The sequence below is a fragment of the Rhinopithecus roxellana genome, chromosome 3 (assembly GCF_007565055.1).
Source record: "Rhinopithecus roxellana isolate Shanxi Qingling chromosome 3, ASM756505v1, whole genome shotgun sequence".
NCBI lineage: Eukaryota > Metazoa > Chordata > Mammalia > Primates > Cercopithecidae > Rhinopithecus > Rhinopithecus roxellana.
In genome coordinates, this window is record NC_044551.1 from 8,948,163 (window position 1) to 8,973,237 (window position 25,075).

A 25,075-nucleotide genomic window follows, 5' to 3' on the forward strand; every position below is an offset into this window, starting at 1 on the left:
CTGGGCTGAGGTGTAGCAGTTATCGATACCAGGCATCATGAACAGCTTCTTGGGCACAGGCGCTGAGACGATGCCAGTGCCCCTGGGTGCAGGGATGAGGCGCACCAGCACAGAGCCACAGGGGCCTGTCACCCTGCAAGGGACGGTGTGGGGCTTGCCAATCTTGTTCCCACGGTAACCTCTGCGCACGGGGACAATGGAGAGTTTGGCCAGGATGATGGCCCCACAGATGGCGGTGGCCACCTCCTTGGAGCACTTAACACCCAGGCCGACATGGCCATTGTAGTCCCCCAAAGCAACACACTCCTTGAACCTGGTGCGCTGGCCAGCACGGGTCTGCTTCTGCACCGGCATAATCTTCAAAACCTCCTCTTTGAGAGAAGCCCACAAGAAAAAGTCAATGATCTCAGATTCCTTAAAGGGCAGGGAGAAGAGGTAGATCTCCTCCAGGGACTTGATGTTCATGTCCTTGACCAAGCGGCCCAGCTTGGTGACCGGCATCCACTTCTTACCCTCGGCCTTGCCTCCGCGAACTCCGCGGCCTCGACCCCGGCCCCGCAGGGTCGCCGCCCGGCCCCAGATGCCACTACCGAAACCTCCGCGGAAGCCACCGCCGTTCCCCATCCCAGGGCCCCCAGGGCCTCCGGGCAGGGCCGCTGCACCGGCGTCATCCGCCATTTGGTGTTTTCTCGGAGAAGCAGCAGAAGTGGTGTTAAAAGGGCTGGGCACGGTGGCTCACGCCTGTAATTTCAGCACTTTGGGAGGCTGAGGAGGGCGGATCATGAGGTCGGAGATCGAAACCATCCTGGCCAACATGGTGAAACCCTGTCTCTACTAAAAATACAAAAAAAAAAAAAAATTAGCCGGGCGTGGCAGCGGGCGCCTGTAGTCCCAGCTACTCGGGGGGCTGAGGCAGGAGAATGGCGGGAACCCAGGGGGCGGAGCTTGCAGTGAGCCGAGATCGCACCACTGCACTCCAGCCTGGGCGACAGAGCGAGATTCCGTCTCAAAAAAAAAGAAAGAAAGAAAAGAAAAGAAAAAGAAATGATGTTGAGAAAAGTTGGCTGTGTAATTACGAAAACAGTCAGATTGGCTCTGACCTCACTGCACATATCAAAATACGCATATAGCCACACACACAGATTTTGTTTGTTTGTTCAGTTTTTGGTTTTTGAGGTAGGGTCTCACTCCATTGCCCAGGCTGGAGTGTGGTGGCAGGATCTCGGCTCACTGAAGCCTCAGCTTCTCTAGACTCAATCAATCCTCCCACCTCACCCTCCCGAGAAGCGAGGACAACAGGCACGTACTCATCACATCCAACTAATTTTTATATTTTTTTTGTAGAGACTGGGTTTTGCCATGTTGCCCAGGCTGGTGTCGAACTCCTGAGCTCAAGCAATCTGCCCACCTCTGCCTCCCAAAGTGCTGGGATTTCAGGCGTGAGCCACAGTGCCCAGCCATGGTTTTTTATTTTTAAACCAAATAAATCTAGAATACTGGTGTTCTTTTTATTTATGTTCAGTAAAATTTACTTTTATGGTGTACATAAAGTGCATGAATTCATGTTACCACCACAAACAGAATTCAGAACAATTCCATCAACTCCAACATCAACTCATGTCCTTCTGTATAGTCAAGCCCTTTCCCATCCCTAAGCCCTGGCAACCACTCATTAGTTATCTGTCTGTATAGTTTTGCCTTTTCCAGAAGGTCATGTAAACGGAAATATATAGTAGCTCATCCTTTGAGACTGATTTATTTGATTTATTTCACTTAGCAGAATGTGTTTGACACTCATCTATGTTGTTGCATATATCAGCAGTCTGTTCTTTTTCATTACTGAGTAGTATTCCAGTACTACTGGAATATTATTGAGTACCTCTTCATGTGCTTATTTACCATCCATATATCTTCTTTGACAAAATGTCTATTCTGATCTTTTGCTAATATTTAAAATTGGTTTATTTTCTTATTGTTCAGTTCTGAAAGTTTTATATACTAATTACTAGTATTAGTAACACTTTGTTGACTATGTGATTTGCAAATATTTTCTCCCAGTCTGTGGCTTTTCTTTTTATTCTCTTAAGAAAACACTGGTTATACAATTTAATGAAGGTTTAAATACTGGTGAATATTCATCCACCTTTTGGCTAATGAAGGACTTTTTATTTTTATTTTTATTTTTATTTTTATTTTTTTGAGACAGAGTCTTGCTCTGTTGCCAAGGATGGAGTGCTGTGGTGTGATCTCAGCTCACTGCAACCTCTGCCTCCGGGGTTTAAGCAATTCTCGCGCCTCGGCCTCCTGAGTAGCTGGGACTACGGGAATGTGCCATGATGTCTGGCTAATTTTTGTATTTTTAATGGAGATGGTGTTTCTCCTTGTTGGCCAGGCTGTTCTTGAACTCCTGACCTCAGATGATCCATCTGCCTCAAACTCCCAAAGTGCCAGAATTACAGGCATGAGCCACTGTGCCCAGCCACGAAGGATTTTTTAAACATAACATCATGAAAGAAAGAAAAAATGAAAAAGGAATTAAATGTGATTATTTTTTAAAGATTTATAGAAAAATCACTTAAAAATTGAAAGTTGGGGCCGGGTGCGGTGGCTCAAGCCTGTAATCCCAGCACTTTGGGAGGCCGAGACAGGCGGATCACGAGGTCAGGAGATCGAGACCATCCTGGCTAACACTGTGAAACCCCGTCTCTACTAAAAAATACAAAAAACTAGCCGGGCGAGGTGGCGGGCGCCTGTAGTCCCAGCTACTCGGGAGGCTGAGGCAGGAGAATGGCGTAAACCCGGGAGGCAGAGCTTGCAGTGAGCTGAGATCCGGCCACTGCACTCCAGCCCGGGCGACAGAGCGAGAGTCCTTCTAAAAAAAAAAAAAAATTGAAAGTTGGCCAGGCATGGTGGCTCACACCTATAATCCCACCACTTTGGGAGGCTGAGGCGGGTGGATCACGAGGTCAGGAGTTCAAAACCAGCCTGGCCAACATAGTGAAACCCCGTCTCTACTAAAAATACAAAAATTAGCCAGGTGTGGTAGCATATGCCTGTAGTCCCAGCTACTCAGGAGGCTAAGGTGTGAGAATCACTTGAACCTGGGAGGCAGAAGCTGCAGTGAGCTAAGACCATACCATTGCACTCCAGCTTGGGTGACAGAGTGAGACTCCATCTCAAAAAATAAAATAAAAATAAATCAAAAGTCAAGTAACAAATTACAGAAAATGTTTTCATAAACATAACCTATAGAAGATCATGGTCTTTAATACAAAGAGCACATACAAATTAGTAAGAAAAACACATACTGTAACAGAAAAATGACAAAAGGCATTAGTCATTTCAATGAAGAAACTCAAATGGAAAATAAACTTATATTTCAAAAGTTCAAACCTTACTATAAATTAAATAGAAAGGAAAACGACAGTGAAGCTTATTTTGCCTACCAAATGGACAAAGATTTTTAAAGTAAGTGACAATACTCAGTATTAGAGAAGGAGGAGAAACATAGCTGGTAGAACAAATTGACTCAATCTTCCTGGAAGGCAGTCTGGTACTATGTATAAAGAACCTCAAAACTCTTCATACCCTTTGACCCACTACTTCCTCTTCTAGGAAATTGTCAGAAAGGCCAGAGAGAGCAGAAGGCAGGGGTACTTAGAGCTAGAGGAGAGGCCCCTACACCTGTCCACCATCATCCTTTGGGCTCATTTAACACTATTTCTATACTGTAAATGGCAACAAGATTTTCCCTACCTCAACCTGACTTTGAGCAGGAGCTGTTGCTGGCTAAGAAGCCTGAACAATTAACGTGCTCAGACACTTGTGCTTTTTCCACGTGGCCCCTCCAGGACACCTCTGCACTGGGCTGCAGCTGCAGGGAAGGTCGAATGTGTCCAGTCACTGCTGGAGTTGGGAATGGACAGCAACCTGCGGGACATCAATGAAAGCACGCCCTTGGCCTATGCTCTGTACTGCGGTCACACGGCGTGTGTCAAACTCCTCTCCCAAGAGAGCAGGTGGGTACACCAGGAGCCACTTATTTTTCTATTCTTCTCAAATATTTATAAATTTGGATGAAATGTTTTAAATTGCCAAGGTGCAAACCAATAATAATATTATTATACTTTTATAATATAATTAATGTTACATAGTATTAAAGACATTAAATGATTATATAATTTATGTTTGCCATTATCTAACACAGAATAAAGTGTTCTTGGAGCAAAATGATAGTAGTGAGCCCAAATCTATCAGCCTAATATTCACTGAACTTGAATCTCTTCTTTCCTTTTCTCTCTTTCCTCTTCCCTTTTTGGCACATCCTCTAAATCCGCCTTTTGCCTAATTTGGTGAGTCTCAAACTTTTGCTCTCAGGACCCTTTTACACTCTCAAAAATTATGAAGGGCCCCCAAATAACTTTTATTTATGAGAGTCAAACCTATCAATATTTATGACATTAGAAATTAAAACTGAGAGGCCAGGCACGGTGGCTCATGCCTGTAATCCCAGCACTCTGGGAGACTGAAGCAGGCAGATCACCTAAGGTTAGGAGTTCAAGACCAGCCTGGCCAACATGGTGAAATCCCATCTGTACTAAAAATAGAAAAATTAGCCAGGCATGGTAGTGGGCACCTGTAATCCCAGCTACCTGGGAGGCAGAGGCAGGAGAATAGTTTGAACCTGGGAGGTGGAGGTTTCAGTGAGCCGAGATCACTCCATTGCACTCCAGCCTAGGTGACAGAGTGAGACTCCATCTCAAAAAAAAAATTAATTAATTAAAACTGAAAAATTTTTAATAAAATATGCATTTTTATCCATTTAAATTAATAATAAACATTACATTTACATGTGAACATAAATACTATATTTTTAATTAAACATAAATGTTTTATTTAATATTTCTATTTCCCAAAACAAAAATATTGTCATGAGAAGAGTAGCATTGTTTTACATTTTTGGCAAATCTCTTTGGTAGCTTAATACAAGCTTAATAGAATACAGCTGGGGGCTGGACATGATGGCTCACACCTGTAATCCTAGCACTTTGGGAGGTCGAGGCGGGTGGATCACCTGAGGTCAGAAGTTCAGCTAGACCAGCCTGGCCAACGTGGTGAAACCCATCTCTACCAAAAACAGAAAAACTAGCCAGGCGTGGTGGTGCGTGCCTGTAACCCCAGTTACTGGGGAAGCTGAGGCAGGAGAATCGCTTGAGCCTGGAAGGTGGAGGTTGCAGTAAGCTGAGCTAGCACCACTGCACTCCAGCCTGGATGACAGAGCAAGACCCTGTCTCAAAAAAAAAAAAAAAAGAATAAAGTGGGTTCCACATCTGCTTTTTGCATTCACTCTGTTGCAATACAATGTGTTTTGTTTCTTGGGTTTGGGGTTTGCTTATTTATTTACTTTTTTTATTTATTTATTTTTTTTTAATATTTTAGAGCCAGAGTCTCACTTGTCACCCAGGCTGGTGTGCAGAGGCGTAATCATGGCTCACTGCAACGTTGAACTCTTGGGCTCAAACGATCCCCTCACCTCAACCTCTTGAGTAGCTGGGACTTTTGGCACGTGCCACCATGCCCAACTGGGTTTTCTTGTTTTTTGGTTTTTGTTTTTTTTTGTAGAGATGGCCTCACTGTGCTACCCAGGCTGGTCCCAAACTCCTGGCCTTCAGCAGTCTTCCCACCTTAGCCTCCCGAAGTGCTGGGATTAGAAGTGTGAGTCATCATGCCCAGCCACAGTATCATATTTTGATTGATGTATGTAAAAACAATCTGGCCTTATATAAATACATAGTTGGAAAAGGCAGGTGTATCTCAATAGGCTTTTCAGACAATTGTGTGTATTTTTCTTTTTTTTTTCTTTCTTTTTTTTTTTTTTCCAAGAAGGAGTCTTGCTCTGTCACCCACGTGCCACCATGCCCGGATAATTTTTTTGCATTTTTAGTAGAGATGGCGTTTCACTGTGTTAGCCAGGATGGTCTCGATCTCCTGACCTCATGATCCGCCTCAACATCCCAAAGTGCTGGGATTACAGGCGTAAGCCACCGCACCCGGCCAATTGTGTGTATTTTTCTTTGATACGATATCAAAACTTAACAAGTAGTAGTTTCTTAAAGGTTAATTGCAATGTGGATTCTCACCATATCAATAAATTTTTTGTACTCTGTCACATTAGAATACATTACTATACCTTATACTTTAAATGGGCCCTCTACACATGCGTGATTTTATTAACACTTTGCATTGGTCATTTGGAAAATATTGGTTCACTTAATTATAAAGATCTTCCAAATGACACATTTCATTATACAATATCAAAAAGTCACATTTGTTAGTGTTACCACCAATCTCATTGGAAAAGCTTTATAGATTGAGATGCTGTCAAGCTTACAATGTGAATATAAGTTTTCCAAAATTCTAGTTTTTACTTGAAAGCTAGACTTTCGTCATTGGCTACGATAACTGTCAATGATTTATCTTGAAATGAAATATTCACTGTATTCATTTTATTTACTTTGAGATGGAGTTTCACTCTTGTTGCCCAGGCTGGAGTACAATGACACAATCTCGGCTCACCGAAACCTCTGCCTCCCGGGTTCAAGCAATTCTCCTGTCTCAGCCTCCATAGTAGCTGGGATTACAGGCATATGCCACTACGCCTGGCTAATTTTGTATTTTTAGTAGAGACAGGTTTTCTCCATGTTGGTCAGGCTAGCCACCACGCCTGGCCCACTTTATTCATTTTAATATATTTTTATTTTATTTATATATATATAAATATATATATATATATATATGGTATACATGTTTTGATATGAATATACCTAGTGAGATGGGCCAGGCACAGTGACTCATGCTTGTAATCTCCACACTTTGGAAAGCCAAGGCGGGTGGATCACTTGAGCCCAGGAGTTCAAGACTAGCCTAGCCAAGATGGCAAAACCCCACCTCTATTAAAAATACCAAAATTAGCTGGGCTTGGTGGCGTGCACCTGTAATCCCGACACTCCAGAGGCTGAGGCATGAGAAACACTTAACTGCAACTTTGTACCCTTTGACCTACACCTCCCATTCCCCCACCTCACCCTCACTTCTGATAACCACTGTTTTACTCTCTGTTTCTGCATATTTCACTTTATTTATTTTGCAGAAATTTCTGCAAATACTTAGCTCTACATAACCATAGTTTGTCTGTAAGGCATAAAAATGGTATTCCGTGAAAAAAGTGTCCAGTTCAGCCCATGACTCAAACAATGGTGGTGTTATTATGAATAGAGTTTAATGCTGTGAAACCCCTGAAAAAGTCAGGGATCCCTCTTTAAGGGTTCAGTGGACCCCATTTTGAGACCCAGAGACCTAAAGCACAAGCCGTAACAGGGGGAGGAGATGGCTTACACAAGATGCTGCAATAGCATCAGTTCACACAGGGACATATTCTTTGTAGGGGAACTTGAATGTCAGAGGTGCCCTGGGGATCTCTCTGGAGTATTAGAAGTCTAGAATTAAATATTTCAAAAAGCCCATTGGAAGGTGAAAGAATAAAGATAAGACTACATCATGGGAATAAAGATTCAAAGGATGCACTGTGTGACCTTTAGAGAAAACATTCGTTACATGCATCCAAAATAAGTGGTGATGTTTTTCAAATTGCAGATTGCGATATCTCACTCCAGAAAGTAATGTTGCAATCTGACTCTTAGGGGCACACGCACGGGTCAGGTTTCATCGTTAATTCATACCGCAGAAAGCATTAAGTCAATTGGAGCCTCAAAAGAGAATCACACAGAATTTTCCAAGGAACACAAACAGAATAGCACCTCAGGGAACCTTTCGACAACTGCTGGCCTTTTTCCTTTATAATTTGCCGTGCATTGGGCATTGCTCACTTTCTTCTGCAGCCACGCCCAACCTTGGTCATGCATTCCTCCTCTTCTCTCGCTGGAGCCCAAACTAAAACTTCTTTCCTTGGTTTTCTTTCTTTTTTCTTTTTTATAGAGACGAGATCCTGCCATGTTGCCCAGGCTGGTCTCAAACTCCTGACCTCAAGTGATCCTCCAACCTCGGCCTCCCAAAGTTCTGGAATTGTAGGCATGAGCCACCACGCCTGTTCTTTAGCATACTTTTTTAAAAAGTACTTTTCAACAGGAAAGTTTTAGTTTAAAATGGGGAGGGGGTGCCTGAGGGGTATAATGTCAGTTGGTCAGCACTAGGTCCAGGTTTTCTAGGATCTCTTTCACAGAAAGCCTAAAACCACACTCCCCCCACCTCAGCAACCTCCTCCATCCTTCTGCTCGTTGAAGCCTGAACTCAAACCCTTAGGCTTCATCTCTGACTTCAACTTGCGCTCCTACTGACTGTCCTTGAGATGTGAGAACAACACTTTCAGCAAGTTTTCAGCTTAGTTAACCCCTTGTTGAAAACAGATGATCCAGGTGTGAATTTTGAAAGGATATCCCCTGAAGGAGCAAGAAAAATATAAGAAACGTCCTCCTTGGGCAAAGACTGCCCGTGGCAAAGAGCCTCTTCTGGGCAGCATTGCCAGGGGTGCTGTGAGTTCCTCACACCACTTTAACTTGAGAAGGCTTTGGGGGTATCTAGGAAGGATCTCAGAAAACCTGATGAAGCGTGTGGACTAGGGGGTCGGTATTTCACTTAGTGATGTCTCTACTTCCTATTCTCACATATCATCCCTGCTCTTTTATATTCACATAGAACAGAGCCTACTCGACCCCCTCCCTCCCAGAGCAGTCGGCCCCAGAAGAAGGAGGGACGGTTCAACATGCTCAACCAAATATTCTGCAAAAACAAGAAAGAAGAGCAGGGAGCCCATCAGAAGGATCCCAGCAGGGACCGATACAGAGAGAAAGACACCTCGGAAGTCAATGACATCATCACCACCTTTGATAGCATCATGGGTACCAACTTCCAAGAACAGCCTGGTGATCAGGTGGCTATGGTTGAATTTAAGAAGAAAATCTCAGACAATTCAAAATATCCCTTACCAGGAAAGAAACCACTGGCCCATAAGGGGCTTCCACCAATCAGAACGCAGAGTCTCCCACCCATCACCCTGGGCAGTAACTTCCTAACAGCCTCTCATGGGGCGACTTCCCATGCAGGCCTGAGCTCTGGTCCTCATTATATGGCCCAGCGATCTCAGAAAAGTCGAAGTGAGCAGGATTTATTAAATAACAAAACTGGCTGCCAGATGTTACTAGATAACCCCTGGAGGAGTGATTCTAATCAGATATTTTCCTACACAGTTTGGACTGTGTCTTCTTCTGATAAGCTGCTGGACAGATTGCTCAGTGTCCGGCCTGGTCACCAGGAGGTCTCTGTGCCACCACATCTTCGTCATCTACATAATCCATCATCAGGTAATGTCCTTGATTTTGTCTTCATTCTCAGCAGGCTCTATACTGGAAATGTCCCCTATAGTTCTAGGCTAGGAAGTGGAGTGAAAATGGTCTAGAAGGCAGGGTGAAAATAAAATGAGTAATTAGAGCCACCTTTTCTCCCAAAGTGCACTGGATTTGAGATTTCTGGGCTGTGAAAACATTCTGCTTCTCTGGCCGGGCACGGTGCTCAATCCCAGCACTTTGGGAGGCCAAGGCGGGCGGATCACGATCCTGGCTAACACGGTGAAACCCCATCTCTACTAAAAATACAAAAAATTAGCCAGGCGTGGTGGTAGGTGCCTGTAGTCCCAGCTACTCGGCAGGCTGAGGCAGGAGAATGGCATGAACCCGGGAGGCGGAGTTTGCAGTGAGCTGAGATCATGCCATTGCACTCCAGCCTGGGCAACAGTGCAAGACTCTTGTCTCAGAAAAAAGAAAGAAAGAAAGAAAAGAAAATGTTCTGCTTCTCCCCTCTTCAAGTAATCATCAAGTACAAATATGTGCCTTCTCATCTTCCCAGCAAATATGTGTGGTATGTACCAGATTGGAGCAAGAATATTACTATTTCCACTAGCAAGGGTTCTTAACTCGTGTGTGGCAAATCACCTATGAGGAGTTTGTTTGTGTGACTGTTTATAAATCAGGCATTCAATCTCCACCCCAGACTTACTGAATCAAAATTTTGGTGAGGGAACAGGGAAAATGGCCATGCCTCGTGTGGACACATGTAGAACGGTAACACATTTGCACATTTATGGGTTAGGTCTGAACACATACCAAAGGGTTGCAAAGCAATTCTCCCTCTTGTGTCTTCCCCAGCTATCCAGCGTCCCTCATGCAAAGCTAAACGTCAAAAAAAAATGATTTTTTTTATCCTTCCAGAGATATTTTACACACATATATCTCCATTTTTAGATATGAAATATGCACATATCCCACTTTTTAAACAAAAATATCACACCAAAGAATTTATTACTTAAATATTTATTTATTTATTTATTTGAGACAAGGTCACATTCTGTCACCCAGGCTAGAGTACAGTGGCACAATCACGGTTCCCTGCAGCCTGTGTCTCCTGGGTTCAAGTAATCCCCCTGCCTCAGCTTCCTGAGTAGCTAGGACTATAGGTACCACCCTTACATCTGGCTATTTTTTTTTTTTTTTTTTTTTGTAGAGATGGAGTTTCACTATGTTTCCCAGGCTGTTGGTGAACTCATGGCCTCACGCAATCCTCCCTTCTCGGTCTCCCAAAGTGCTGAGATTACAGGCATGAGCCACCACGCCAAGCCTAAGAATTTATGTGTGTGTGTGTGTGTGTATATGTGTGTGTGTATGTATATGTATGTGTGTGTGTGTGTGTATATACACGTTTTTTTTTTTTTGAGACTCACTCTCACCCAGGCTGGAGTGCAGTGGCGGGATCTCAGCTCACTGCAACCTCCACAGTGGTGCGCTCTCAGCTCACTACAACCTCCACTTCCCAGGTTCAAGCAATTCTCCTGCTCAGCCTCCCAAGTATCTGGGACTACAGGAACATGCCACTACAGACAGCTAATTTTCTGTATTTTTAGTAGAGATGGGGTTTCACTGTATTAGCCAGATGGTCTCGATCTCCTGAACTTGTGATCTGCCCGCCTTAGTCTCCCAAAGTGCTGGGATTACAGGCATGAGCCACCATGCCTGGCATAGAATTTGTATTTTTATACAAATGTATATGTATCTATTCCCCACCTTATAAATACATTTATCACACTAAAGAATTTATTTTTCTTTTTTAAATGATCCATAGGCTGGGTACAGTGACTCACACTTGTAATCTCAGAACTTTGAAGGGTTGAGGCAGGGGGTCAATGTAGCAAGACCCCCACCTCTACAGAAAAAAAAAAAAAAAAAAAATCCACAGGTGATTCTTTGCACCATTGTTCAAAAGCAGCAGAGGCTGCAAAACAGCTTCCAAAGCCTGTTCGGTGCCACAGTACCTTGGCTTGTTTTTAAGTGAATTAATTGTCAATATTTTTAAATTATGAAATTTTATATAAAAATCTAGAATTCTAGCTTCTCTCGAAAAACTAGAAAATCTGGCAACACTACACCCAGATTCCCACATGGCAATAATTGGCTGGATCTGAGTAACCACTGTCCACTTAGACACCACTGTCCCCAGTTCAGTTCAGTCCACACCGCTCCACCGTCTCTCCATGGAGTGTCAGACAGGCCTTATGATATGAAATATGTACATATCCCACTTTTTAAACAAATGTATCACACTGAAGAATTTATTACTTATTTATGTATTTATTTATTTATTTGAGACAAGGTCACACTCTGTCACCCAGGCTAGAGTACAGTGGCACAGTCACGGCTCCCCGCAGCCTCTGTCTCTTTCAGTTCTTGTTTTTCTTACAGTAGGATTAGGAGAAAAAATAATTTATTTATGGAAGCCATTTTTCTCTAAGAGTAGAAAAATGAAAGACCAAGACAACAATGTGGGGTTTTTTTGGGTGTGTGCGTGTGTTTTGTTTTGTTTTTGTTTGTTTTGTTTTTGTTTTTGTTTTTGTTTTGAGACAGTCTCACTCTGTCACCCAGGCTGGAGTGTAGTGGCATGATCTTGGCTCACTGCAACATCCACCTCCTGGGTTCAAGCAATTCTCCTGCCTCAGCCTCTCGGGTAGCTGGGATTACAGGCGTGCGCCACCACGCCCGGCAAATTTTTGTATTTTTAGTGGAGACAGGGTTTCACTATGTTGGCCAGACTGGTCTCAAACTCCTGACCTCGTGATCTGCCTGCCTCAGCCTCCCAGAGTGCTGAGATTACAGGCGTGAGCCACAGTGCCCGGCCGCAATGTGTTTTTTAAAAAGTAGAAAAGGGCCATATATTTTTTTAGAATGAGCAAAATTCCTTTGCGTTTAATATGCAATTGAATTTGACTCTCTTCACCCTTTGACATGTGCCCAGTGCCTGAAACCTTTGAGATAGAATATGGCTCCCTCGCTCATATTTTTATACATATTTAGACACAGGATAAATACGGATAAGCACATAAAGGCTGTTTCCTGGTGTCCGAGAAAAACTCCGTTCAAGATTTTGCTTCCTCCACAAAGCACTGAAGCACTTGGCTGGTGGCATGGGTAGTGTTTGCATTTTTTTCTGCAGAAGGATCAGGAAGGGAACACAGTGGTCTGCCACCTTTTGACACTTCAGAGCCTCAACCCATCCTGTTTTCCAGAGTTAGGCCTGTCCCAGCCAAACGAATACCGTCTGTTATGAAAATCATGTGAAAATCTGAAAGTCTTGTTCTTTTTCCGTTCCAAAGACAGCCTTGGCCTGTCTCTTTTATATCAGTCAGGATGGGGTTCAGCTTCCTGTAAAAGAAATCCAAAGTCACAGGGGCTTGAACAATATAGAAGTTTATTGCTATCACAGCCAGGGGCAGTGGCTCACACTTGCAATCCCAGCACTTTGAGAGGCTGAGGCAGGTGGATTGCTTGAGCTCAGGAGTTCAAGACCAGCCTGGGCAACATGGTGAAGCTTCGTTTCTACAATTAAATTAGCCAGGAGTAGGGGTGCATGCCTGTGGTTGCAGCCACTTGGGGGGCTGAGACAGGAGGATCACTTGAGCCTGGGAGGCAGAGGTTGCAGTGAGCCAAGATCACACCACTGTACCCCAGACTGGGTGACAGAGTGAGGCCCTATCTCAAAAAAAATAAAAAATAAAAAATAAAAAATAGTTTGTTGCTATCACATGAAAGAAGTCTGAAGTAGGCAGTTCCCAGACATTTGGTGGCTCCACAATCACAAGCAACATAGGCTCTTTCCATTTATGTGCCCCGTCCCCCAACATAATGGCTTCTGTCCTCGAGGGGCTGATGGAGCAGGAGGAAGGAAGTAGAAGGGGGAGAAATGCATGTCCCCATGTGAATCAGCTCCCATTAAGAACTCATCTGGCTTAAGTCCCACACTTCCGCTTGCGTCTCATTGGCCTAAACTTTGGTCATATGTTCACAACTATCAACAAGGAATCTTTTAGCTGGCCATGTTGCTATCCCTCCAAAATTGGATTTCTGTTTCTAAGTGAGGGAGTAGATATTGGATAGAGAATTAGTACATTCTGACACATGTGCCACCCAAAAATTTCCATCTTATTTGAAATAAAAGGAAATTCAATAAACGTAGTTTGGGGATTTGCTCACTTACACAATGAAATAACTAGAAAAATCCTGGGGCAGCAGAATAACAGAAAGGGAAAGGTGAAATTCTCCAATGGAATCGACCTATATCAAATACTTTTTTTCAATCAATTTTTCTGAGTGCTGATTATAACTAGGAGCCATTCTAGGCAACTGAGTCATGATAAGATAAATTTCCCAAGTGTCTTCAGCCTATAAATCAGTTTTAAGGGGTGTAAATTTACTAAAATGCTTTTGCAACTGATTTTAATGAACTTTCTTGTCATGTTTAGATACAGTCATAGGGTTTTAAAAATGGAAAGGAGCTTAGTCATTTGATCATACATTAAATAATTGCTGAGTGTTTATCATAGTAATTTATCAAAAGAGAGGGAGAGTTTTTTTTTTTTTTAGAGAGAGATAGGATCTGTCACCCAGGCTGGAGTACAGTGGCTTGATCATAGCTCACTTCAGCCTCAAACTCATGGGCTTAAGCAATCCTCCTATCTCAACCTCCCATGTAGCTGGAACTACAGACACACCTCCTCCTCTGGTTAATTTTTTTGTCATCATTTTTTTGTAGAGACAAGGGTCTCACTTTGTTACCCAGACTAGTCTAGAGCCCCTGGCCTCAAGCAATTCACCCATCTTGGCCTCCCAAAATGCTGGGATTATAAATTGCGGCTGAGCATAGTGGCTCATACCTGTAATCCCAGCACTTTGGGAGGCCAAGGTGGGCAGATCACCTGAGGTCAGGAGTTCGAGACCAGCCTGGCCAACGTAGTGAAACCCCATCTCTACTAAAAATACAAAAATACAAAATTTAGCCGGGCGTGGTGGCGAGCGCCTGTAGTCCCAGTTACTCTGGAGGCTGAGGCGGGAGAATCGCTTGAATTCAGGAGGCAGAGGTTGCAGTGAGCCGACATTGCACCACTGCACTCCAGCCTGGGTGACAAAGCGAGACTCTGTCTCAAAAAAAAAAAAAAGAAAAAGAAAAAGAAAAAAAAAAAAACCTTTCCTAGCCTTACAGATTTTATTTCTGTGAACATTTTCAACAATAATTGTTTTGAGATCACTGAGGCTTCTGCACTACACTGAAGTGCGTGTTGTCGTTGTTGTTAGTCTAGGAGGGTTGAAACTTAGATTTCTACGTTGAGCTCTCAATATTTTATGTGAAAGTTTAATGTGATAAAGCAGTTGGATAAATCATCCCACTGCAGCACTGATTTGATCTTGGATAGTCCCTTTATCTTTGGATTTCCTCCTTTCCTGCCCTGGGTTTGGTAGAAATAATATGGGTTAGCAGTGCTGCTGTTAAAATTCCGGGCAGCCACTATCCAATGCTTACATCAGCAGCCCTGAACATTTAGCTGTAATGATTATTGCTTAACATTTATTGAGACCTGTCAGGGGTTGGATGCAGCAAGATGGGTAATGAAGCACTTATCCTAGAGAGTTGGAATTTGGAGCACATCAACTTAATTCATTGCAGGCAGCTTTCAGAGAAAATGGAACAGAAAGCTCTGCGGTGTTGTCTGCCAGCCTGGTTATTTATAAACCATCACAAGAAAAGTAAAAGAGTGTGTGCCTCCTTTCTCCTGCAAAAGAGAGCTTCCTTCTCTAGAATTTTCTAGACTATCTCAGCAACAATGCACTCTTCTGGCTGGTTAGGTCTGATCCTGTGACCCCTCTGTCTAAACCCATCAAAGGTTTTGCATCTTTTCAGGACAAAGGCCAGGGTTCTAAACGGGGCAAACAAAGCCCTCACAACATGGTCATTCTCAGCTTCTGCACCTTCCATCTCAAATCCCCACCCCTACCTCTTCAGCAGTTCCTTGAATATGTCTCAGTTTCTTGACAATTTCATACCTTTTCATTCTATGACATCTTGGCCCTTGTTATTATTTTGGGTTCTCTCCACTGTGTGCTTGACTGATTCCTATAATCTTTTAAGAACCGGCTCAAAACTCACCTTCTATAATATGTGAAGTTCACCCTGATCTCTTTAGGAAATATGGTTCTTTCATAGGACTCCTAATAAGAATAGCTCCACCTTGCCGGGCACAGTGGCTCACGCCTGTAATCCCAACACTTTGGGAGGCTGAGACGGGTGGATCACCTAAGGTCAGGAGTTCAAGATCAGCCTGGCCAACATGGTGAAATCCCGTCTCTACTAAAAATACAAAAATTAGCCTGGTATGGTGGTGCACGCCTATAGTCCCAGCTACTCAGGAAGCTGAGGCAGGAGAATTGCTGGAACCCTGGGAGGCAGAGGTTGCCGTGAGCCAGGATGGCACCGCTGCACTCCATCCTGAGCAACACAGCAAGACACTGTCTCCAAAAACACCTACACACCTACACACTTCGCTTTCCACAACATTGCAGGAGAGAATTTATCCTGTTTATAACTGAAGCAATTGAGACAGAGCGGTTAGCTCATCTGCCTAAGGTCACAGAGCTAGCCAGGAAGTGTCAGAGGAGATATTGGAACAAGGTCTGTGGGATCCAAGAAAACGTCAGCTTCTCTGGACCATTCCTTCCTCTGCAATGCCCTCACAAACTCTATCACAGCACTACTCATGGCGCTTCAAAGCCACATGTTTACCTGTGTCTCCTCCCACATTAATTGCAATCCCTTCCTGAACACCTTGCCTTCTCCTCTTTGTACTCTAGGGTCTGGAATATAATGAGTGCTCAATGGATGATTGCTGAATTATCTATTTATTATTATTATCATTATTATTATTATTAATGCTGCAGTCACCTCTGGTTCCATCATGTAACTGTGAAAACATTTCCTATCCTTTTTTCCTAGGACAGTGGTCCTTGACCCTGTCCCCAAAGCTGAACACTCCCTTCAGTTGCCTGCAGCACCAAACAGCTTTGGGCTAAGCACGGCTCCACCCTGTCCCTGAAAACTGAGCAAAATGCCAACATGGAATAAAATTTAACTCCCCTTCATGTCCAAGTCACTGCTGCAACCCTTCTCTGCCCACTTCTCCCATCTGCTTAGAGGAGGCAGAATAACAGAAGTTACAGGGACAGCCCTATAGGGTTGAAGTCTAGGCTCTGTCCCTTTCTAGCATATGACTTGAGCACTTTTAGAACTCCTCGAAGTCACAAGGTCCTCATTTGTAAAATGAGGATGATAATAGAATCTATCTCACAAGAAAAAGTGATTGTCAGAATTATATAAGATTATGCCTACAGCATTTATCCCTATTCCTGACAAAAGTAAGTGCTCCATAAACATAACTCTTAATTGTCATTATCTCATTGTTGGTTTTACAAATATCTGCTCAAGTGTTCATGGATAAATAAGCTGTTTGCTAATATAAATTTTAATGATAATTCTACACATGGATTATTTTCTCTGTAAATAATAGCTCCTGAAGTTATTTGACGTTCAGTGTTCAATAGGATAAAATATAATGGCAAAATATCCACCAGGGAGACTGGAGATTTAATCTCCATCAACTAACATTGCTGAGGTGGCCATTTCTGCACAGACCATCCACCATAAGATTCACCTAAACAGATGGAAGGTGGATCTTGGCTAATCCTCTTGTTTTTTCTTTTTTTCTTATGCTATTTTGCTCCAACAGAAGACCCTTAAACTCTAGGAGCATTGTCATAGCAACTCTGGTTCTTTCTTACTAGACTGATAGGCAAAAGATCAAATAATCTTTTTTTGTTAAGGTCTATTGAGTACTTTACCCTATAAGCTAAATGCTTCACTCTTGTTCTCCAATGTAATCCTCATGACAAGTGGAAAAGACATAGAATTATTTTCATCATTTTGTATACAAAAATATTGAGGTGTTCAGAGGTTATATCATTTGCCCAAGGTCATACAACTAAAAAGTGGGGAAGCAGGGAATCAAGCCTAATTCTGTTTGACCCAAGGGCCCAACCAAGCTCCTATTCATGACACCATCCAGTCAATTTTAAAATGGATTTAAATCACATTTGTGTGTCCGCTTCTATTTTCAGGTATTGAACATCCATATCTTAAAGTCAGTAGTACATTGATCAATATTTACCAGCTGGCTTTCCAGGAGAAAAATCTGTGCTTGTTGATTTTTCACAGTGTAAATACACCCACCATGGCTGATTTCAAGACACTAGTGTGATGTCAAACAGTTCACAAAATTTCTGAAAGCGTAACCATCAGCTCTTGAGAGCTGGCTCACATGGTCCACGCATACACCATTGCTTTCTGTCCAAGTTAGAGAATAGGTTTCCTGAGTGCATCCACCCCATTCTGTCTTCCAGGTCAATGATTCTCCATACTGGTTGCACTTGAATCAGCTGGGAGCTGATAAACATCTGACACCATGCCCCATCTCCAGAGATTCCAATGTAATAACCTGGGATGTGGCCAGGACAGCAGTATGTTTTGTAACTTCTTAGATAATTCCTATGTGCAATCAGGATTGAGAAACTCTCTTCTAGAAGAAAATACTCTACTCATCACCCACTCATTTCATCAAAGATTTGATGAATATATGATAAGATATGCCATATCTATATTATTTTCATTTTTTTTCAACTTTAACTTTTATGGGGTAAGTAACCCACTGTGCCTCTTTATAAAATTTTGCTTAAACTAGTACACTCAAGAAATGATTTCTAGTACTTTTTCTATCATTTAAACAGTGACTGGTATATAACAGAAATGCAATAAAGTATAGCTATCATTGTTTTCATTGTTACTGTTACCACCTTAAATTTAGTGATCTGTAACAACTTTGATGATTCTCTTATCCATTGCATTCTGTAATTTGCACTTGGTTGAGTCTCAAGTGATTGACGCAAATATGTTTTATCTTCAGGACAAAATTTTCAGCATCTTTCCCCCAACAGACACAAAATCAGGGATCTTCCTTTCACTCGGAACAACCTAGCTCCCCTACCAGATCAAAAATGTAAGTATTATGAATCTTCCACAGCTTCCTTTGCAAGTGTTAACGCGTCTAGACACAAGTAAATGTTATTTCAGTTTACTTTCATTTTTCTTTTCTTTTTTTTTTTTTTTTTTTTTTTTTTGAGACGGAGTCTTGCCCTGTCACCCAGGCTAGAGTGCAATGGCAGGATCTCAGCTCACTGCAACCTCCGCCTCCCAGGTTCAAGCGATTCCCCTGCCTCAGCCACCCAAGTAACTGGGATTACAGGTGCCTGCCACCGTGCCTGGCTAATTTTTGTATTTTTTTTAGTAGAGATGGGGTTTCGCCATGTTGGCCAGGCTGGTTTCCAACTCCTGACCTCAAGTGATCCACCCACCTCGGCCTCCCAAAATGCTGGGATTACAGGCATGAGCCACCACGCCCAGCCCTACTTTCATACTTTCATTTTTCAAGGGAACATCAGGTGCCAACACTTATAAATTACAGGAAAACAGAGACCATCTTTAAAGCTTTTTTTAGATGCTTATTTTTTTAAAAAAAGAATACTTCCTCCCTTTAGGAATTTTTGTGTTTGAACTATTGAAGCAATAAACAGTTTATTTTTACATGTATTATTTAATGTCTTTAGGAAGGTGCTTTAAAAATTCCCTTTTAAGACTGGCCTCTTGATGTCGGTTTCCTTACTATACTGGACAGATAGAAATGTACATCACCTCTGTATTTACAGTCCATGCATTCCTAAGCAGAAAAAAAAATTCAGTTCATAAGGATTACTCTTGGTATTATTGATTTATTTTATAATATTTTATATAAAAAAAACTCTCCTAATATAAAATGTTAATATACTCCATTGGGCCAGTGATCTTCAAACTTGAGTATACCTAAGTATTACCTCGGGTGTTTGTTGTGAAGTAGATTCCTGGGTCCCCCACCTAGAGATTCTGAGTTTGAATATTCTCATATCTATACTCTGAAGCATAATAATAATAAAGCAAGTTTTATTATTATTCCCGTTGTAGAGCCAGAAACAAAACTACAGGAACTGAGTCTACTGCCTCATGAAATAAGCAATACTTACTGGATTCTAATTTATTTTCTTTTTTTCTTCCAATTGCACCCCACTGCATTTAACACACACACACACACACACACACACACACACACACACCCCCCACACACACAACCCCTCCACATCCTTCTAAGTGCAGGTTAGATGATTTAGGAGCTGTCCTATTTCAGATAAGTTTCTCAACCTTTCTGTACTTTAGTTTCCTCATTGTCCATAACGATAGTGCCATCCTAGTAAGATTTACGGGAGTACTAAATGAGACAACATATGTAAAACATTTGGCACACTGTTTGCACAGAGTATATATCCAGTATGTCTTTCTCCCCAGGCTAGGATTTGAAGGAGACAAACCAAGAGCTCTAGAACTCTTTAGGTTAAAATGATGAACTATAGGGTCTTAGTACAACTCTGTCTTTTAGCAGATAAGGAAACTAAGAGGTAGAGGGGTATGTCCAAGGTCACACAGAGAGTTAGTAGCGGAAACCAAGACCTCTTCCTTGACAGATCAGTTCCTCTGCCCTTTACAGATGTGTGTAAAGTGAACATTTTGGATGGTGTCAATTCTATCATTGAATCAAATTCAAGCCGGAATCTGTCTTTAAGCAGAACTGTAGCCACAAAAACGTCTAGTTAAGGAAGGAGCCACTCAGTCTTGAATGCTGATGGAGCTTGGAGAAGCCAAAGAGAGTTTTTTTTTGGCAGGGCCCAAGAGCTTTGCTTTTCACAGTTAAGTTTCAGGAGAGAAGGAAAGATAAAGATCTTTGATCAACTTAGCTCTACAAAAAAGAAATGAAAGAGCCCACAGTGCTTTTCCTAAAAGAAGCCTGAGAGCCTTTTGAGGTTTGCATAAAAGCACAGTATAAATGTCTTGGGCCTTCTTTAGAGCCTTGTGAGCAGTTGTTGAGCATCAACAGCTACTCCACCCCAAGGAAAAGCTCTGCCAGGCATGCACAGCCCAATCATGTTTGATCAAACTTGGTACAGTCTTCTGTGTGGACGTATTTGAAATCCCAGACTTCATGTGGCAAGTCTGAACAGATATATATACAAGAAATGCATACACAGCTTCTCTCTGCAGTCTAGCTCTCACCAAGACACCCTTCTTAGAAATGCCTCCACTCCTAAAACACAACACAATTCTCCTGCCGCCTTCCTGTGAGAGAAGCAAATCTTGAAAGTCTCTCATTCTATTCTTTCTCCCCAGTTCTATCTGGAGAACCTCTGCGGACAAACCGAGTGCTTCCTGCTATTCCAAGTCAACGAAGACACAGCACAGCAGCAGAAGAGAGTGATCATTCTGCCCACGCCACCAGTGATGAAAATTAACTGTGGGCCACTCGATGCAGAAATGTAGATGAATATATATTCTCAACTCTCAAAGAACAAGATTACTCTAGTTTGTAAGAACGAAGACCAATTTAGTAAACTGCATTCTATAAGCCATCAGTTTTATAACTCAAAATTCTTTATTCCAAATAAAGATACTTCCTAAATAAGCACTTAGAATCTTTGGGTGTGCATATTAAGTCTGTGAGTTTCTGTGACTTCGACATGCCAAAATTAAAAGACAAAATATGTTATCTGTAGGCAAACTGAGCTATGTTTGGTTTGCTTTGTGGCATGTGCACTGTTTTTTTGTTATTGTTCTTTGGTTGGTTTTTTGCTGAGTGATTTTATGCTTTGGGAAAAAAAAATGTATGCTTTACTGAATAAAAGCAAAAACAAAAAACAAACAACAACAACAAAAAACCGCATCCCAGACATGTTCTTCACATTTATTGTCATTCTAACTTGAACTAATGAAACCTATTTAAAAATAAATTCCTATGATCAGTCACAGTTTACAGCTTTTAAATGTACAATCTTCTGCAAAATATTTTTTAACATTCTCAGTTCCTGGCTACTGCCCAAGTCACTTGACATTGTTTATCTCTCTTCTTTGTTATTTAATTATTTCCATATATCGTCATTTTCAGATATGATTGACTGTGCCAACAGGGAGAAGGTCATGTGATTTGGAAAGGTCTACATCCTGGCCCAACAGAGTTGAATAGGCAGTTCTCACACAATCCTCAAATACTCTGTGTATGTAACTATTTTTCTGTTTTAAAACAATGGTCTCTTGCCTACTAAAGACTTTTGCAAACTTAAGACTTAGCAAAGTTTTGAATGAATACTACTAACTGTAGATCTTACTAAGATAATTATGTGTTGTTTGGATTGATTCGTGCTAGAGGTCTGTATAAAGTTCAAGGCTTAGCCACATAAGATGACGGCCACTGCATGTTATTTGGGAGCCTGGATGTTATCTTGTAAATATCTCAAGTACCTGTACAACATTCACCACTTTATATTAGTAGTATGCGTTTAAAGAGGTTAGACTATACCATTAACTAGATAGAAGCTCTTCTGGGACCAAATCACAATCCTTTGGCTTTGCACTTCTAGAAATGTATACAATGCCTGGCACAAAGTAGGCACTTGGTCATTTCATTTTTTCTCAGGAAGGAAGGAAGTAGAGAGGAAAAGAGGGAGTTGGCAAGGAAAGGTGATGTAGAAAGCCATCATAAAAGATGTCATTAGGCCGGGCGTGGTGGCTCACACCTGTAATCCCAGCACTTTGGGAGGCTGAGGTGGGCGGATCACGAGGTCAGGCGATTGTGACCATCCTGGCTAACAAGGTGAAACCCCGTCTCTACTAAAAACACAAAAAAATCAGCCGGGCGTGGTGGCAGACGCCTAGTCCCAGCTGCTGAGGAGGCTGAAGCAGGAGAATGGCGTGAACCTGGGAGATGGAGCTTGCAGTAAGCCGAGATCGTGCCACTGCACTCCAGCCTAGGTGACAGAGGAAGACTCCATCTCAAAAAAAAAAAAAAAAAAAAGATGTCATTAGTCCACAATCTCTTTTTTTTCTTTTTTGAGATGGAGTCTCCCTCTGTCACCCAGGCTGTAGTGCAGTGGCGTAATCTCAGCTCACTGCGACCTCTGCCTGCTGTGTTCAAGATTCTCCTGTCTCAGCCTCCCAAGTAGCTGGGATTACAGGCACACACCACCACATCCAGCTAATTTTTTTGTATTTTTAATAGAGACAGGTTTTGCCATGTTAGCCAGGCTGGTCTCAAACTCTTGACCTCAGATGATCCACCCACCTCGGCCTCCCAAAGTGCTGGGATTACAGGCATAAACCACTGCACCCAGCCTAGTCCACAATCTCTTTTTGACAATGATAGTTGCATGAATCAGAGATTGTAAAGGAGAAAGTGTATGGATCAGCCTTCCTTGCTGGGCAGTAGCTAAAGGGAAAGAAAATCCTATTACAAACAGAAGGACTTCCCGACATAGCCTCTGAAGAATTTTCCCTTTGTGTTGTTTTGTTTTGTTTGGGGGCTGCTCTCATCTTTGAAGAGTCGTTCTTTAAGCATCAACCTGTTAAGTTGTTTGGCATCAGACTGTTAAGTTGTTCAGCTGTGTCACAGGCTACTTCTGAATACATGTCCATCCACAAGTAGATTACCTAGCCCTACACTGCCTGCATCAGTCAGGGTAGGCTAGCTTCCACTTTAACAACAAACAACCCCCAGATGTCACTGGCTGACACGATTTGTTTCTTATTCACAATACATGTCTCATACCAGCCAGCAGAGTTGGCTGCTGATGTAGATTCCATTTCAATATGTTCTTCTTTGGTGACCAAACCAGAGGAAATGAGAGGTGAATCTCATTATTTACTCTCACATTTCATTTGCCAAGTCAAATTGTGTGGACATGCCTAACTTCAACAGAAGTAAAGAAGTGTATGCTGGCCATGCACGGTGGCTCACACCTGTAATCCCAGCACTTTGGGAGGCCAAGGTGGGTGAATCACGAGGTCAAGAGATCAATACCATCCTGGCCAACATGGTGAAGCCCCGTCTCTACTAAAAATACAAAAATTAGCTGGGCGTGGTGGCGCACGCCTATAGTCCCAGGTACTTGGGAGGCTGAGGCAGGAGAATCTCTTGAGCCCAGGAGATGGCACCACTGCACTCCAGCCTGGCGACAGAGCAAGACCCCGTCTCAAAAAAAAAAAAAAAAAAAAAAAAAAGTGAGGTCTCTCTAGTCCCATAGTTCACATATATAATCCCCAAACCATCATTTTTCTGTTCCAAAAAATTCATTCAAATTTCATAGTGTGATATACCCTGGGCAAAGCTTTCTTTCTGAATTTGCTTATTGGGTTTGTACATCTATACAGGCAATTTGTGCAAAGTGCCCGCCAACTCAGTACTTTGTGCTAAACTGGTTAGAATTGTTGGAAGTTAGGGTTGTTAATTTTTTTTCATTTTTCTTAGTTCTCTTTGGTAATCACCTGCTTTAACATAGGTGCTATTTCTTCCAGTAAACACTGAATTCCAGTATTCTCATCTTGCCGGAATTAAGCCAATATAAATAGATTGCTGTGGCTCCAGCTTATTATTCTTTACAGCTCAACCAGAGCACAACTTGGCACTCGATCTCATTTTAGAAAACCCCACCATGATGAGAAATATGCACATGCTCCTCAACTTATGATGGAGTTATGTCCCAATAAACCCATTGTAAGTTGAAAATAGCATTGTTGAATGTCTTTTTTTTTTTTTTTTTTTTTTTTTTGAGTCAGGTCTCACTCTGTCACCCAGGCTGGAGTGCAGTAGTGTGATCATGGCTGATTACAGCCTCAACTTCCTAGGCTCAGGTGATTCCCCAACCTCAGCCTCCCAAGTAGCTGGGACTACATATGTGCACCACTACACCTAGCTACTTTTTTATATTTTTAGTAGAGATGAGGTTTTGCCATGTTGCCCAGGCTGGTCTCAAAACTCCTGGGTTCAAGCAATCCTCCCGTCTCGGCCTCCCAAAGTGCTGGGATTACAGGCATGAACCACCACGCCCAGCCCAAAAAGTGCATTTAACACGCTCAACCTACCAAACATCATAGCTTATCCTAGCTTACCTTTAATGTGCTCAGAACACTCGTAATAGCCTACAGCAGAACAAAATTCTCTAACACAAAGCCTACATTATAACAGTGTTGACTATCTCATGTAATTTATTAAATACTATACTGAAAGTGAAAAACAGAAAGATTGTATGGGTACTCAAAGTAAAGTCAAAAAATCATAAGTTGAATGATCATAAGTCAAGGACCATCTGTAATGCCTTCCAGAAAGACTTAATTTTACTTAATTACACTTAATTTTACTTTTGCCTCTACTTTTTTTTTTTTTTTTTTTTGAAATTTACAAATGCATGTCTCTAAGCATGCACATCCTGGCATTTTATTTTATTTTATTTTATTTTATTTTATTTATATATTTTTTTTTTTGAGACGGAGTCTCGCTCTGTCGCCCAGGCTGGAGTGCAGTGGCCGGTTCTCAGCTCACTGCAAGCTCCGCCTCCCGGGTTTATGCCATTCTCCTGCCTCAGCCTCCGAGTAGCTGGGACTACAGGCGCCCGCCACCTCGCCCGGCTAGTTTTTTGTATTTTTTAGTAGAGACGGGGTTTCACCGTGTTAG

The 25,075-nt window shown here is 42.2% G+C and overlaps 1 protein-coding gene across 1 annotated transcript in view; it reads left to right on the top strand.

Moving 5' to 3' along the window:
• ANKRD55 (ankyrin repeat domain 55) overlaps window positions 1-21,044 on the top strand; it is a 129,678-nt gene extending 108,634 nt beyond the window's left edge. Inside the window, exons 9-12 of the mRNA XM_010386462.2 lie at window positions 3,852-4,019; window positions 8,713-9,377; window positions 18,401-18,493; window positions 20,746-21,044. Of these exons, the coding sequence (XP_010384764.1) occupies window positions 3,852-4,019; window positions 8,713-9,377; window positions 18,401-18,493; window positions 20,746-20,867 (1,048 nt within the window). The 3' untranslated portion in view covers window positions 20,868-21,044. The remainder of the gene's footprint in view (window positions 1-3,851; window positions 4,020-8,712; window positions 9,378-18,400; window positions 18,494-20,745) is intronic.
• Window positions 21,045-25,075: the final 4,031 nt, after the last annotated feature.